This window comes from Rhinatrema bivittatum, chromosome 2, assembly GCF_901001135.1.
Source record: "Rhinatrema bivittatum chromosome 2, aRhiBiv1.1, whole genome shotgun sequence".
NCBI lineage: Eukaryota > Metazoa > Chordata > Amphibia > Gymnophiona > Rhinatrematidae > Rhinatrema > Rhinatrema bivittatum.
The window spans coordinates 552,626,761-552,642,122 of NC_042616.1; the positions used below are offsets into that span (position 1 = coordinate 552,626,761).

General features: G+C 47.1%; 1 protein-coding gene across 4 annotated transcripts in view; it reads left to right on the forward strand.

Annotated features, from left to right (window-relative positions):
- The window catches only part of RTTN (rotatin), a 685,521-nt gene that overhangs the window by 155,406 nt on the left and 514,753 nt on the right, over positions 1–15,362 (forward strand). For all 4 annotated transcript variants that reach the window (XM_029590900.1, XM_029590899.1, XM_029590897.1 and 1 more), the window contains exon 16: positions 12,212–12,328. In XM_029590900.1, coding sequence (XP_029446760.1) covers positions 12,212–12,328 — 117 coding nt within the window. The remainder of the gene's footprint in view (positions 1–12,211; positions 12,329–15,362) is intronic.

The following is a 15,362-nucleotide window of genomic DNA, read 5'->3' on the forward strand; positions in this document are numbered from 1 at the left end:
CTGTCATTGCGATATAATTTGTAACCTAATATAGCACTGTCCCATTGGTTATCCTCCTTCCACCATGTCTCTGAGATGCCAATTAAGTCTATGTCATTATTCACTGCTATACATTCTAATTCTTCCATCTTCTTAGACTTCTGGCATTAGCATACAAACATTTCATAATGTGTTTTTTGTTTGTATTTTCATTAGCATACAAACATTTCATAATGTGTTTTTTGTTTGTATTTTCATTGATAGGGATAAGTTAGAATTTTTTTAGCTCAGGTGAGTTTTTTTTTGCAGGCACTTGGACTACTTTTCTTATTATTGGAACCTCACTGTCGAGATGCCCTAATTCTAAGGCATCATTAGTATCCTTTGAAGATACCTCCCTCTGAACCATGCACTGCTGAGCGACTGTCGGCTTTCCCCTTTGTTCTAGTTTAAAAGCTGCTCTATCTCCTTTTTAAGGGTTAGCGACAGCAGTCTGGTTCCACCCTGGTTAAGGTGGAGCCCATCCCTTTGGAAGAGACTCTCCCTTCCCCAAAAGGTTCCCCAGTTCCTTACAAAACTGAATCCCTCTTCCTTGCACCATTGTCTCATCCACACATTGAGAGTCCGGACCTCTGCCTGCCTCTGGGGACCTGAGTGTGGAACAGGGAGCAATTCAGAGAATGCTACCCTGGAGGTTCTGGATTTAAGCTTTCTACCTAAGAGCCTAAATTTGGCTTCCAGAACCTCCCTCCCATATTTTCCTATGTTGTTGGTGCCCACATGTACCATGATAGCCGGCTCCTCCCTAGCACTGTTTATCTGTTATCTAGGTGACGTGTGAGGTCTGCCACCTTCGCACCAGGTAAGCATGTTACAGGCAATCCTCATGCCCCCCAGCCACCCAGCTATCTACATTCCTAATAATCGAATCACCAACTATGACGGCCGACCTAACCCTTCCCTCCTGGGCAGTAGGCCTTGGAGAGACATCCTCGGTGCAAAAGGACAATGCACCACCTGGAGAGCAGGTTCTTGCTATAGGATCCTTTCCTGCTGCACCAGGTTGATGCTTTCCAACCATGAGACTTTCTTCCTCCAAGACAGCACCAGGGCTGCCAGTCTGAAGTTGGGACTTGGCTACTATGTCCCTGAAGGTCTCATCTATATATCTCTCTGTCTGCCTCAGCTCCTCCAGGTCTGCCGCTGTAGCCTCCAGAGATCGGACTCGTTCTCTGAGAGCCAGGAGCTCTTTGCATTGCATGCACATGTACAACTTCTCACTGGTGGGTAAAAAATCATACATGTGACACTCTATGCAAAAGACTGGGAAGCTCCCCAGTTGCTGCTGGACTGCTGCCTTCATCTCAAATTTGTTGAGTTCCTAGTTAAGTGTTAGGTTGCTATGGTAATAGGAATGTGTCTAATTAGTGTCTTTTAAATGTGTTAGTGAATTCACTATGGGGCGGATTTTAAAAGGCCTGCGCGCGCCGGTGCGCCTATTTTGCATAGGCCTCCGGCGCGCGTAAAGCCCCGGGACGCGCGTAAGTCCCAGGGCTTTCGAAAAGGGGCGGGATGGGGGCGTGTCTGGGGGTGTTCCCGAAATGTGGCATTTCGGGGGCGGGCCTGGGGGCGTGGCGCTGGCCCGGGGGCGTGGTTGAGGCCTCCGGACCAGCCCCCGGGACCGGAGGACGGAGCGGGGCTGCCGGCCGACGCGCGCAAAGTTACGCCTGCTGAAAGCAGGCGTAACTTTGCCGACAAAGGTAGGGGGTGGTTTAGATAGGGCCGGGGGGGGTGGGTTAGGTAGGGGAAGCGAGGGGAAGGTGGGGGGAGGCCGAAGGAAAGTTCCCTCCGAGGCCGCTCCGATTTCGGAGCGGCCTCGGAGGGAACAGGCAGCTCGCGCTGGGCTCGGCGCGCCCAGGTTGCACAAATGTGCACCCCCTTGCGCGCGCCGACCCTGGATTTTATAAGATACGTGCGGCTATGCGCGTATCTTATAAAATCCAGCGTACTTTTGTTCGTGCCTGGTGCGCGAACAAAAGTACGCGCTCGCGTATCGTTTGAAGATCTAACTCTATATGTCTGGTAGTGGCCTACAGGGGAATGATCAAACTCTCCATAAGGGGTTTTTTTGTGTATGAATGTGGCACTTGCCTATAAATTAAAGGATGAGCTAGGGGGGTGGGTGGGAGGGTTGGGAAATACAAACAGTCTAACTTCAGTTAAGCAGCCAGAGTGACTCACTGCTCTCTTGATTAACAAATTTTAGTACCTAATCAAACCAAATCACACTAATTAACACCGTTCCAAGGAGTGTAACTGAACTGAAATTTTCAACCTTTTTTACTTAGGTATACACTGTCCTAGCTTATTTCTAGCTTCTGGCTACCTTTTTTTTTTTGTTTTTTTGTTTTTAATATACAAACACCCTAACTACTGCTTATTAGCTGCCTTACAGACTATTAAAAATAAACACACTAACTACTGCCTATTAGCTGCCTTAATGACTGACTATTTAAAAATACAAACATTCTAACTTCTGTTTATTTGCTGCCTAACTGACTATTAAAAGCACAAATACACAAAACCAGAAAATAATATTCCCAAATAGTTAACTTCACCCCAATACTTTTAAAAAAGGGAATTTCCCAAGCAAAAACTTACTGTTTCCTTTCAGCCACCAGCAAGGTGATCCTCTCCTCTCAGTGCTCCTAGAATTTTTGCTATCAGCATATATGGCTGGTTCCCTGTACATACCCAGATCAGTCCAGACTGCTGGGTTTTGCCTCCCTTCCAGCAGATGGAGAAAGAGAAAGTTTCACAGGCACTGCCTCTTAACTTAGTGTGCCACCTGCTGCTCCTCAGTGTTTCTCTGTCTCCAGCAGATGGAGGTGGTGTAAAACCTGTGGTTCTGATCCCAAGCTATACATAAAAAAAAAAAAAAGGATTTCCAGTTTGTCTCCCAGGGAGTCGTGAGGTCCTGGTGTGACCATCCTCAATGGTTGTAGGCATTGGATGAGCAGGGGTTGGGAACCTCAAACTTTGCTTCTGAGTCTGGTGGCAGGATGACAGCTGGTTGTCTCTCCCCCCTTCAACACCAGTCTCCTACAGCCTCTGCCAGTATCTTTTGGGAAGTATCCCTTTCTATGCTTTTCTCTCTGTTTTCCCTTCTCTGGGGCTCTTGGTAAAGTTTAAAAAAAACTGGTGTGGAGGCTTTTGTTTTTTTGCAGGGGTGTGCGGCAGAACTTTTTTTTTTTTTTTTTTTTTTTTTAAGGAGACTAGAGCCTGGGTGCTGTTTACAGTGAGGTGGGCTGTTTTTCTTTTACCTTCTTGGCTCCCTCCCTCCTCCCCTGGCTGCTGGTTCCTGCCCTGCATTTGTTCTGTGCTAGCAAGCCGCGTACGAGTTGGTGCTCGCGCTGCAGCGATTGGCTTTCCAGCTGTGCTTTGACTGATTGTTACAGCCATTGCCTCCCTGGGGGGGAGGGCTTTCCTGGCACGCCCGCAGTGGCAGATTTACAGCAGCATAGCACCGAGAGGCTGCTCGCTGCTCTGGAGCCCCCAGGTGACCCGTTCCCATTTAGTTTGAGAACGGCAGTCATTTTGGGTGCTTTTCACTCCGTAGAGTATAGAGCTTTGGTGGGAGGGGATCTTCCTCTGGCCCTCTCCCCGGCCAATTACAGTCCTGTAACGGCTCAAGGGGTTGTGGGAGGAGCCTTCTGATGTGGATCCTGACCTCTTGGAGGGTACATTCGTGGGTCCTGCACTCTTTTCCCCGGAGTTTATACTGCTGATGCACCAGGCTTTCCTGGTCAGCAGTTCTAGCAAGAGGGGGGCTTCTAGCTTTCAGGGGTCTTCAGGCCCACCTGGTAAGACACCCAGAGAGGAGGCGTCGCTGGCAGTTATGTGGATTTGGCGAATTCAAGCCTTCATGTTACTGGGAACAGCCTGAGAGACCTCTTCGGATGATTCGGACCCACCGGAGGGACCAGTGGACCCCATTCCATCCTCGGACGTCACAGGCATCGGCGCAGCACCTGATCATATTCCCCTAGTGGTGGTAGATGACCCTAATGTAGTCCGCTTATTCCAGAGGGACAAACTGGCGCCTTTGATTCCTCATGTCCTCGTGCAATTGGGCATTGTGGAGTCCCTCTTGGAGCCAAGCCCAGACACGGTGGATCCGGGCCTCGCGGGCTTGTGCGGGCCTGCTAGGACCTTTCCCCTGCATGCCATGCTGAAGCAGATGATGCTCCGGGACTGGGACTCCCAGAGACGGGCATCAAGGTCAGCAGGGCAATGGACAAGTTGTATCTGTTGCCTGAGGATGTGTTGGAGCTGCTGAGGCTTCCTAAGGTGGATACGTCCGTCTCTGCGGTTACCAAGCGGATGCCCATTCCTGTGGCAGGTTCAGTGGCTTTGAAGGATCTTCAAGATCGCAAATTGGAAGTTATCTTAAAAGGATTTTTGAAGTCTCTTCTCTGGGCATTCAAGCTGTGGTTTGTAGCAGTTATATGCTCAGGGTGAGCCTGCGCTGGGTACAGCAGTTGCAAAGCACCAAAGACCTAGCTCCTTTGGAGGCGAAGTAAATCAAGCGGTTGGAGGGCCGCGGTGGCTTATGGTGCGGATGCACTTTATGATTTTCTTCACACTTCGTCACGCACTATGGTGTCTGCGGTGTCCACCCGGAGGCTTCTGTGGCTGCGGAACTGGTTCCTTGGGGGCACTCCCTTTTAAGTGCAAGCTCCTGTTCAGGGAAGACCTAGAGCAGCTGATCAAGCATCTGGGCAATAATAAGGTCCACAAGCTTCTGGAGGACAAGCCGAAAGGGCAGAAAGCCTTCCTTTCCACTTGCTCTCGCTTTCAGGGACAGCTGTGTTTTCGTCGGAGCTGAGCTCAGAACACGGGACAAAGACAAGCCTCGGGGACGTTCCAATCTTGGTCTCCAGCCTATCATGGGCGTCGAGCGACGTTGTGATGGGGCCGAACATGGCGGCAGCGGAGTCAAGTTTGCCCAATGACTCGAGGCAGACTCCATGGATCCTGTTATCGTGGGTCAGCTGACTCTCTCGAGGAGTGGGTCAAAAATCAAGTCAGACAGGTGGGTACTCTGTGTGATAGAACCCTGCTACGCTTTAGAATTTGCTCATCTGCTCCAAAGCCTGTTTCTGGTGCCCCCCTGCGGGTCTCCGACAAAGGAGTTTGTTGTTCGCCAGACCTTGGATCGACTCCGAAGTCTAGGCACCATCGTACCAGTCCCTCAAGCAGAGCGAGGAAAGGGATGCTATTTTATTTACTTCATTGTCTCCAAGAAGGAAGGAAATGTTTGCCCCATCCTGGACTTGAAGAAGGTCAATGTGGCCCTCAAGGTGCCTCATTTTTGCATAGAGACACTCCGGTCATCGCAGCCGTGCAGAAGGATGAATACCTGGCGTCCCTGGATCTGACAGAAGCCTATCTACACACCGGGATTCATCTGGACCACCAGAGGTTCCTCAGATTTATGATTCTCGGTCAACATTTCCAATTCTGTGCTCTGCTGTTTGGCCTTGCCATGGCTCCACGGACCTTCACCAAGGTGATGGTGGTGGTGGCGGCGTCCCTGTGGAAGGAGGGAGTGTTGGTACATCTATATCTGGACGATTTGTCTCATTCAGGCAAAGTTGGCAAACCTATGCTCACAGGCAATCGATATGGTTTTACGTCGCCTGCATTCCCTGGGTTGGGTGATCAACCTCACCAAGAGCCATCTTGTCCCCTCCCAGGTCCTGGAATTTTTGGGAGCACGTTTCGACACTCAAGAAGGCAATGTCTTCCTCTCCGGAGACAGGATCATCAAATTGCGCGGCCAAGCCTAATCCCTGTTGAAAACCTCAGTGCCCAGAGTCTGGGATTACTTACAGGTTCTTGGTTCCATGGCATCGACCCTGGAATTGGTTCTGTGGGCCTTTGCATATATGAGACCTCCACAAGCTGCTTTGTTGTCCCGTTGGAACCTACTGTCAGAGCAATTCTATCTCCTGTTACTGCTTACAGATGTTACCAGGTCCAGTCTTTCGTGGTGGCTGGTACAGGAACACTTTGAGCTTGGAATGGATCTGGATATACCCTGGTGGATGGTGGTGACGACCGATGCCAGCCTTTCTGGCTGGGGAACAGTATGTCAGGATCGAATGGTGCAGGGCCGGTAGTCTCCGGAGGAGGCACCTGGTCAGTCGCCTCGAAACACGGGCTGTTCGCTTGGCTCTGGAGAGTTTCCTCCCCCTTTTGCGCAATCAGGTGGTCCGAGTTTTGTCAGACAATGTGATGACAGTGGCCTATATCAACTAGCAGGGAGGAACCAGGAGTCGTCTGGTAGCCCTCGAGGTGGAGCTGTTGATGTCCTGGGCAGAGTGCCATCTGGAGATGTTGGCGGCATTACACATTGCAGGGTCGACCAACATACAAGCAGACTTCCTCAGCTAGACACAGGGAAATGGGAGCTGTCCGACACCGTGCGCCTGATATCTTGCTGGTGGGGCAAGCCTCACAGTGGACCTCATGGCGACCCACGCAAAAGCCAAGGCATCATGCTTCTTCAGTCGCAGGCGGGATCATGGCAGAGAGGGAGTTGATGGCTCTGGTAGTTCGTTGGCCGCACAATGTTCTCCTTTATGTGTTCCCTCCGTGGCCACTGGTGGACAAGGTGATCAAGAGGATCGAACTTCACCCGGGAAGATTGATTGTTATAGCTCCAGAGTGGCTGCGCAGGCCGTGGTTCGTGGACCTCGAGAACCTGTGGTGGGATAGGCCCCTACAGCTGAGTCATTTCTCAAATCTCCGCCAGGGTCCCATATTTTTTGATCAAACAACGCTTTTGTCTTGTGGCCTGGCTTTTGAGAGGCGACAGTTGCGGAAGAAAAAATATCCGGAAGAGGTGATTACTACTCTTTTAAGAGCCTGGAAAGCCTCTACCTCCTTGGCGTATATTTGTGTTTGGAAGGTCCTTGAGTCCCGGTGTCAGCCTCGGGGGGTGGATCTTCGAAAACCCTTGGTCCCCCTGGTCCTTTCCTTCCTGCAGGATGGGCTTCAGAAAGGGTTATCGTTTCATTCCCTAAAGGCTCAGATCTCCGCTCTCGTATGTCTGTGGGGCCAGATCCAGGGTTCTTCTCTGACAGCTTATCCTGATGTAGTGTGGTTTCTCCACAGGGTGAAGCATCTTCGGCCACCAGCTGTGTCCCTCATGGACCTTGAACTTGGTTATCTGGGGTTTGTGTGAAGCACCCTTTGAGCCTATCAGGGGGCAACCTTAAAGGATCTCGTGCTGAAAGTGACGTTTCTGGTGGCAATTTGTTCATCCAGGACGGTGTCTGAGGTTCAGGGAACCTTTCCTCTGCATCTTTGAACTGTCCCATCCTTTTTGCCAAAGGTGGTCTCCGCTTTTCATCTGAATCAGTCGGTGGAGCTTCCGGCCTTTATGGATGTGGAGATGAGGGATCCTCATTCCAGAGAGTGGAGGTGTCTGGATGTCAGACGGGCCTTGTTGCACTATTTGGAGGCTACCAATGGATTCTGTTTATCGAATCACCTCTTTGTCTTATGGCATGGAGCAAAGAAAGGACAGAAGGCGTCTAAAGTCACTATCGCTTGTTGGTTGAAGGAAGCCATTGCATCAGCATATATCTGTCAAGTTCAACTCTAAACATTCCTCGAACCCCAAAGAATACCCCAATGAACAACACAAATAATACCCCAAAGAACTCATCAATTTCAATTCAAATCCTTGGCAGTCCTTGTGCCTATGTTTTTATGCCTTTGCCTACATTAGGCTATATATTGTATCTATGTTATAATCCCCATATATTTATTTCCAAGTTATTTCTTCCTGTTCATTGTAAGACAATTACTTGTCACTGTTAAAGTTTAAAATGTAAACCGAATTGATCAGTAATTCTGTTATTGGAAAGTCGGTATAGAAAAGCTATAAATAAATAAATAAATCTGTCGTGTTCAATCAGTCCCAGAAGGGCTGAAAGCTCATTCTACTTGAGGGCAGGTAGCTTCCTGGGCAGAATGCCAGCTGGTTTCCCGACAGGAAATCTGCAGGGTGGCTACCTGAAAGTCTTTACACACTTTTGCTCAACACTAATATTTGGATGTCCAGTATTCGGACACCGGCAATTTTGAGGTCGGTGTTGTCCGAGCGGGACTCTCGCAGTCCCACCCTAATTAGGAGAAGCTTGGATACATCCCATCAGTCTGGACTGATCCGGGTACATACAGGGAAGGAAAATTGGTTCTTACCTGCTAATTTTCGTTCCTGTAGTACCACGGATCAGTCCAGAAGCCCGCCCATTGAAGGGTTAAGGAGTGTGTGGGGAGAGTCTGCTCAAACTGTACTATTTTCTCTAGCCTTTTCTGAAGAATGGCATAGGCTTTTCATAATTTTTAAGGAAGTTCCTTGTTCAATTGTCAAAGTTCTGTTGTTCATCCTCTGCTTGTTTGGGGGATAAAAGTTAGGTTAATTCATAAGGAGGTTGGTCTATAAGATTGTTCGGCTTGGGTAAGAGTAAATACTGAGGAGCAGCAGGTGGCACACCAAGTTAAGTGGTGGTGCTGTGAAACTTTGTCTCCATCTGCTGGATGGGAGGCAAAACCTAGCAGTCTGGACTGATCAGTGGTACTACTGGAACAAAAATTAGCAGGTAAGAACCAATTTTCCTTTTTTGCCATATTCACTTGAGCCTTGTTTCAGTTTGTTTTAGTTTAATGAGTTCTGGTATAAGCTATGGGGTGGGTTTTAGATTTCTGATGTGGTAGAAGAATTTCAATGGGGCAATTTCAACTGTAGTTGCTTTTAGGTTTGAGTTCCAGGTGTTGCCCAGGAGGTCGATGAAGGTGGGAGGTGCATCTTGGTCCAGTTTCTGGAGGGTTTTCATGCAGGCTTGTGTGGTTGTGAGTTGTTGTCTGTGTTGTGATTTGGTTATTTTGTTTCTGGCTTTGTGGATTTGCAGTGTCTGCAGTATGAGTTGTATCATATGGTGGCCTGTTCATGAGAACTGGATGGTTCATAATTTTTCAGTTGATTGATAATATTGAAGCTGGTGTGTAAGTACCAAGATGTATGTGGTCTGTGCCATGTATAGGCTTGTTTACCATCTGGGATAGGCCTAAGCCTTCTACAGAGGCTATGTAAACCTGGGCAGGATCCAGGTTTGGTTTATCTACTTGGATGTTGAAGTCACCAAGGATCAACATGTGGGTTCTCTAGGATTATTTCTGAAGTTATTGATAGGAGATCTTTGAGGGCTTTTTTCTATGCCAGATGATGCATGGTAAACCAGGAAAATTCCCCATTTGGGGTGGGTATTGACCTGCAGAAATATGAACTCTGTTTCCATGATCTTTTCAGATGGGGTTGAGTGCCAAGCATATGTCTATAAATTATTGCTGCTCCTTCTCTTTGCTTGTTCCTATGTGTGAAGGTGAAGTCATGTGGGTAGATTTGTAGGAGTTTGAAGGGGTATTTATGTCATGTTAGACACAGGACATCTACGGATTCCTTAGTTTGCTGGTCATGGAGGAGATCTAGATTGTTGTGGGATAGACTGGGTGTTTAGAAGTGTCAGTTTGGGGGTGGTTTTCCATTTGTTGTGTCAGTTCTGTGTTGGGAAGTTCTTGGAAGCAATGAGATTGTCCCATATACTTTTGGTATATGCGATTTGGGGGTATAATTGGTGTATCTGCCCTGACCTGTGAATATCTGGATTTGAGATGCAGTAGGGAAAAGAGATTAGATTTGGTGTGTAACACCTCTGGATGAGCTTGGGTGATCTGTAGAATGGAAATTCAGAAGAGGGCAGAGAAGTGATTTTGAGAGGTTTTAGCAAAGTTCTGAGGTTAACCAAAGGTATTTGCAGAGCAGTTAGAGATCTCTTAGGAGAGTTGAAACCTTTTCTTAAGGGGCATATCTTTAGTTCTAATGAGGGTGGGTGTGCCCTGTTGATGAGCTGTGCAATTAAAGCTGCAAATCACAAGAAGGGATGAACAAAGGAGCCACATCCTTTGGTTTGGCCCTTCAGTGAGGGGCTTCTCTTTAAAAAGTTGGTTGGCCTCTGAGGTCATATTAGAGACAGGGGGAGGTTGGAAGCAGTATGGGCTTGATCCCAGCAGTACTGTAAAGGACTCAAGGGGAAAGGAGACCCTAAGATAGTGATTGGGCCTGCTCCTTTGCTCATCCCCACAGCATGCAACAGAGTATCAGGTTCCTCATTGCAACTTTTTAAAGAGCCAGTTGGCCTCTAATGAGGTCAGTAGGGGTAAGTTGGAGGCAGTCTGACTTTGATCTTGACTTGGTATGGAGAGGGTGGGGGAGGCGGCCCTAAGATGGTGGTTGGGCTGGCTCTTTTACTCATCTACTGAAGCATGCATCAGCTCCTGTGGAAATCTGACACAAGTGGGAATATTTAGATAAGGAATTTCTGAGAGAGGTGCCTTTTTTTTTTTTTTTTTGCCAGAGCTAGATTGAAACTGGTCATAGAATTAGGACATTCTTGAATGTGTCACCAAATACTCATTAGATATTAAAACTTTAAGGAAGTATGGCTAAATATTTTGATGTATCCATCTAAGTTAGATGAAAATAAAGATGCACATTAATCAGTAATAACATGGTTTGCCTCAGATTATTGCAAGCTGTTTTATTTGATTTGAAGTAGCTACAGTTCAAGGATTTTAATTAACTTCCCCTGGAGCATCAGGATTCTAACACATGTCCTGAAGCTACCGGGGTTATGTGTTAAAGGAGTTGATCGGCCCTGACTAACAGTCCCCCCCCCCCCAAACTGTGGAAAAGACCCAGGGGGTCTCCATAGAGCCCCCTGTCCCAACCTCTTGCTATCCCTGGAGCTTCCGAAGTTGCAAAACAAAACAAAAACAACTTTTTTTTTTTTTTTTTTTTGAAGCCCCGAGTGCAGGCCTCACCCCAACCCCTCCCTCGGACAAAAATTTGCCTCTAAACCTCTTGAGGCTCCCTGAATGTACTAAAGTAGTCCTGGTGGTCTAGTGGCGGCTCATATTGCCCCCTAGGCTCTGGACATGCAGTTTCCATTTTCCAAAATGGTGTAGCTGGCCAGTAGCTTGCCTTTAACCCTATCACATGATTGGTGCAGCTGATGTCAGTTTGGAAAATGGCTCTGCCAAATCTGGAGCCTAGATGCTCTTTGGGGCTCGCACTTAGACCACCAGGGAAAGAGGGATCGGGAGGGTGAGTAAAGCAATTTTTTGTCAAAGTGGAGGGATTGGGAGTTGGAGGCAGGGCCTGTGCCTGGGGAAAAAAGAAAACATAGTTTTTTAAAATTTCTATTTATTTATTAATTTATTTTTATGACTTCAGCTGTCTTCAGGGATGGTGAAAGGTGGTTTTTGGGACAGGGGGGTCTACGAATACCCCTGGGATTTTTTGACTTTTTTTTTTTTTTTTTTACAGTGGGGGATTAGTCAGGTCCAATCAGCCCATTTAAAGCATGGCAGTCCCACATCCTGGGGCCTCCATTATACAGAATTTGTGGTGGTAGGAAAGCCAAGATATTTTTCTTGGAAAAATGCTACAAAATACTGCAGCTTAGTAAACCACGTGGTATTTTCCACGCCAGGAAAAATATAGCGAGTTTAGTAAATGAGGCCCTTAGTTTGCTTGGAACCTTATTTAATAGAAGATTGAAATAAATTTGTATTGTGATTTGCTGCCAGATCAGTATACATCATCTATTTAAATGTTTTTATTTGGGTATTGATGCTTAGTTTTCTCTACTTATCCCCTGTCGAAGGCTTAATGTAATACTAACCTACTTTTCTCTTCTTTGGTTATTACTTATTTTTTTGTGTAAAGAAAATGTTTATTTTTTCTTCAATTGAACTGAATAAAAATTAATAACAAACAGGAAGTATCGATCTCATGAAGATTATGCCTGAAATTTCACCATGTTGTAACTTGCCTGCTCCCTTGTGCTTGATGTAAATGATAAATAGTAGCTCTACCCCAGTGGGTGCCCATTAAGATTATATATAAATACAAATCATGTGTATTTCAAATGAAATCTTGAAGTATATGGCTAGACTGACATTGATTAAATTTTACTATAAATGTTTCACATTGGACAAGTAAAAGATCTGTATTGTATTTGGGCAAGTTACTTGCTGTCTTGAGATCAATTAGTGACCACTTACTCTTTCTTTCATTGTTTGTTTTGTTGAGCAGATTAGCTCCACAGCCAAGGCAATTCTAATGTATCTTCTTCAAGGGCGATTAATGATGACAGCACTGACTTGGAAGAAGTTTATTGATGCTCTCTGTCCTGTCATTCCCATTCTGCAGGTACTTAGCATTTTTTTGTTTTAAAACACTATGAGGTCAATATTCAAAACAGGTCATTTAATTAACTTAGCTGACTAAGTTACGATGTATATACCGTATTTTTTGCTCCATAAGACGCACTTTTTTTTCCCCCCCAAAAGTGGGGGGAAAATGTCTGTGCATCTTATGGAGCGAATATTAAAAAAAAAAACAAAACAAAAAACACTACAACCAATGGTTTTTTTTGTCCTCATTCCCCATCCCAACCCTTGAAATTTAATTAACTACAACCCCTCACCCTCCTGACCCCCCCCCCCCCCCCAAGACTTTCCAAAAGTCCCTGGTGGTCTAGCGGGGATCCGGAGCGATCTCCTGCACTTAGACCGTCGACTGCCAGTATTCAAAATGGCGCCGATAGCTTTTGCCCTTACTATGTCACAGGGGCTACTGGTGTCATTGGTCGGCCCCTGTCACATGGTAGGAGCAATGGACGGCCGGCGCCATCTTTTGCTCCTACCATTGCTCCATAAGACGCACAGATGCCCGGGAACAGAACCGGTTTAGCACACCATTATTATTATTATTTTTTTTAATTTTGCCGCTCTGAATCCTAGGTGCGTTTTATGGTCAGGTGCATCTTATGGAGCGAAAAATACGGTATATATATTTTTTTTAATAACAATAAGCAATCCCCAGTAGAGAGATGCATGTCCACCATCTGCTGGAGATGGAGAATACTAGCGGGCTATTCTTGGGGCAGTGCTGTATGTCCATGACGTCAGCGATTCAGCTTTACTCTGTCTCCATTTGCTGGTAGAGCTACATAACCCACTTGTGTGGATTGGCCTGCCTGAGTGCAGAGGAAAGGAAATTAGTAATTTCTCTTTCAAATAGGTGTTAATGGAAAAATATTGCAGACTAATTTTTAACTATTTCAAAGTACTACTATTCAAACATAAATTGTTTCAGCTCCTACTGCTTTGGCCTTTTTAGACCATTGCTGGCATTAGTGTAGTTGTGTGCCATGCAGCCTTTTCCTTGCCGGGTGCTTGGGGCTGCTTAGCATGGATCAGCCCTGCCAAAGAGAGCAGGGGCTGGGACAGACGGACCCGCGATTGTTGGGGGCTATAGACAAGTGCTGACACTGCCTAGAGCCATAGCATTGCAGGGACTGGAACCAAAAGTCACCAAAGATGTAGGAGCAATCGCTATTGGCAAGCCCCGGGTGCCTCCAGACAGGCATTTTCACTTAACTCCTGCCCTGAGCCAGGCAGAGTTCTCCCTGCTAGTGCAGCTCATTGCATAGCTTGTGAATGTATAATTGCCTCCTTACATGCCATTTGCCCACTGGTCCTTGCCCCCAGATGTATTATTATTACAACTGGAGCAGCCCTCAAGTCCTTCGGGTGCCGTAGTAGGACAATAACTGTTCCCAACACATGCTGGGCTTTTCCATCCATGTGCTGACCCACCCTTGCCGTGCCAGTCCTAAGTTTGGTCCATCGGGTCCGTTTGCTCTCTTAGTGGCCCACCTCATCTTCAATGGCTCCCCCGCTCACCCCTGTACCTTGAGCTGCTAGTAATCCGGTTACCTCCTCAGCCAGCGGTGTAGATGCTCTCAGGGGTTCCTCCATTCCTCCTGAAGTACCTTCCTTCGGTGATAGTTCTTTTCTTTCCCCTCCCGAGGTTTCCACTCACCAAACTCCGGAGTTACCATCTCTGGGCATTTCCACCGCCCCTCCAACTTCTGCCGAGGTTGGGCAAGGTACTACGATATTCCCGGGGTAAGCAGGTTTTCGTGGTGATCCAGGGCTCAAAGTTGTTTCAAGGGTCAAGGGGGAGGGCTCTCGCTCCTGAGCCGTTCCCCCAGCGACCGAGCTCTCCGGATTTTGAGAAGCAGCAACATCCGCAAAGAAGTCGGGGATCATAGGCTGTCGGGGGGTCGACTATGGGTGAGTTGATATTCTCACCTCTTAGTCGCCCCTTTCGTTTTGTATGAGGCATTGAAATTACTCGAAAGAAGTCAAGAAAGGACAGCAGTTTCCTCCAGTGACTCGAACGGGTCTAAGCCTCGGCGGCCATCTTGCCTCCAAAACGCTTTCTCATGTCCGCTTGGAGTCCAGCATGCCAGCATGGCTGTCCCCGCTTCATCTGTTGCTGGTACCTGCCTATGACACAAATGTTCTTTAGCATGAGATAAGGCATCCATAGGGCCACCTACCCCAGACACAGGCCTAGCTCACAATGTTGTATTGTTTTGTAAGGCCTCTAACACTACTTCCTTCAGGAGATTTACAACCTTTGGGCACTTGGCTGATTGTGAGTTCAATACCTGAACCACCCAAATATGTGCTTGTTCCTGACTCTGTTGCTCCATAATACTAGCGCCACCTAGGTAGGGAAAAGCTCCAAAAATATATGTACTTCGTGAGTCCTGTAGTAATCTATTCCACTGACCACGGTTCTGTACACCCTGTGCCTTCGCAAAATGCCCCAAAACCCCGACTCCTGAGGCATCACTAGGCATATTCAGATCTTTGCTGGAATGCGGTGGCCCTTGTATAAACGTATCTGCTCTTGAAGTTATTGAGAAATGAGCTCCATACCTTACCTTCTGCACATACATCCTTTGAAACTCTTACCCCAAAACCCCGGCCTCATGAGGCATCAGTATGCATATCCTAGATCTTTGCTGGAAAGTGGTGGTCCTTGTATACCATATACGCCATTGAAGTCGATGAGGAATGAGCTCCATACCCTCTGCACGTATATCCTTTGAAACTCTTGGGAAATGATGGGGTCGCTGTATCTTGACTGTGGCTGCTGCTAGTCTTCTCATGAAGGCTTTTCCCCTGGGAATAACCCGACATGCAAAGTTCATAAGAACATAAGAACATGCCATACTGGGTCAGACCAAGGGTCCATCAAGCCCAGCATCCTGTTTCCAACAGTGGCCAATCCAGGCCATAAGAACCTGGCAAGTACCCAAAAATTAAGTCTGTTCCATGTTACTGTTGCTAGTAATAGCAGTGATTATTTTCTAAGTCAATTTAAT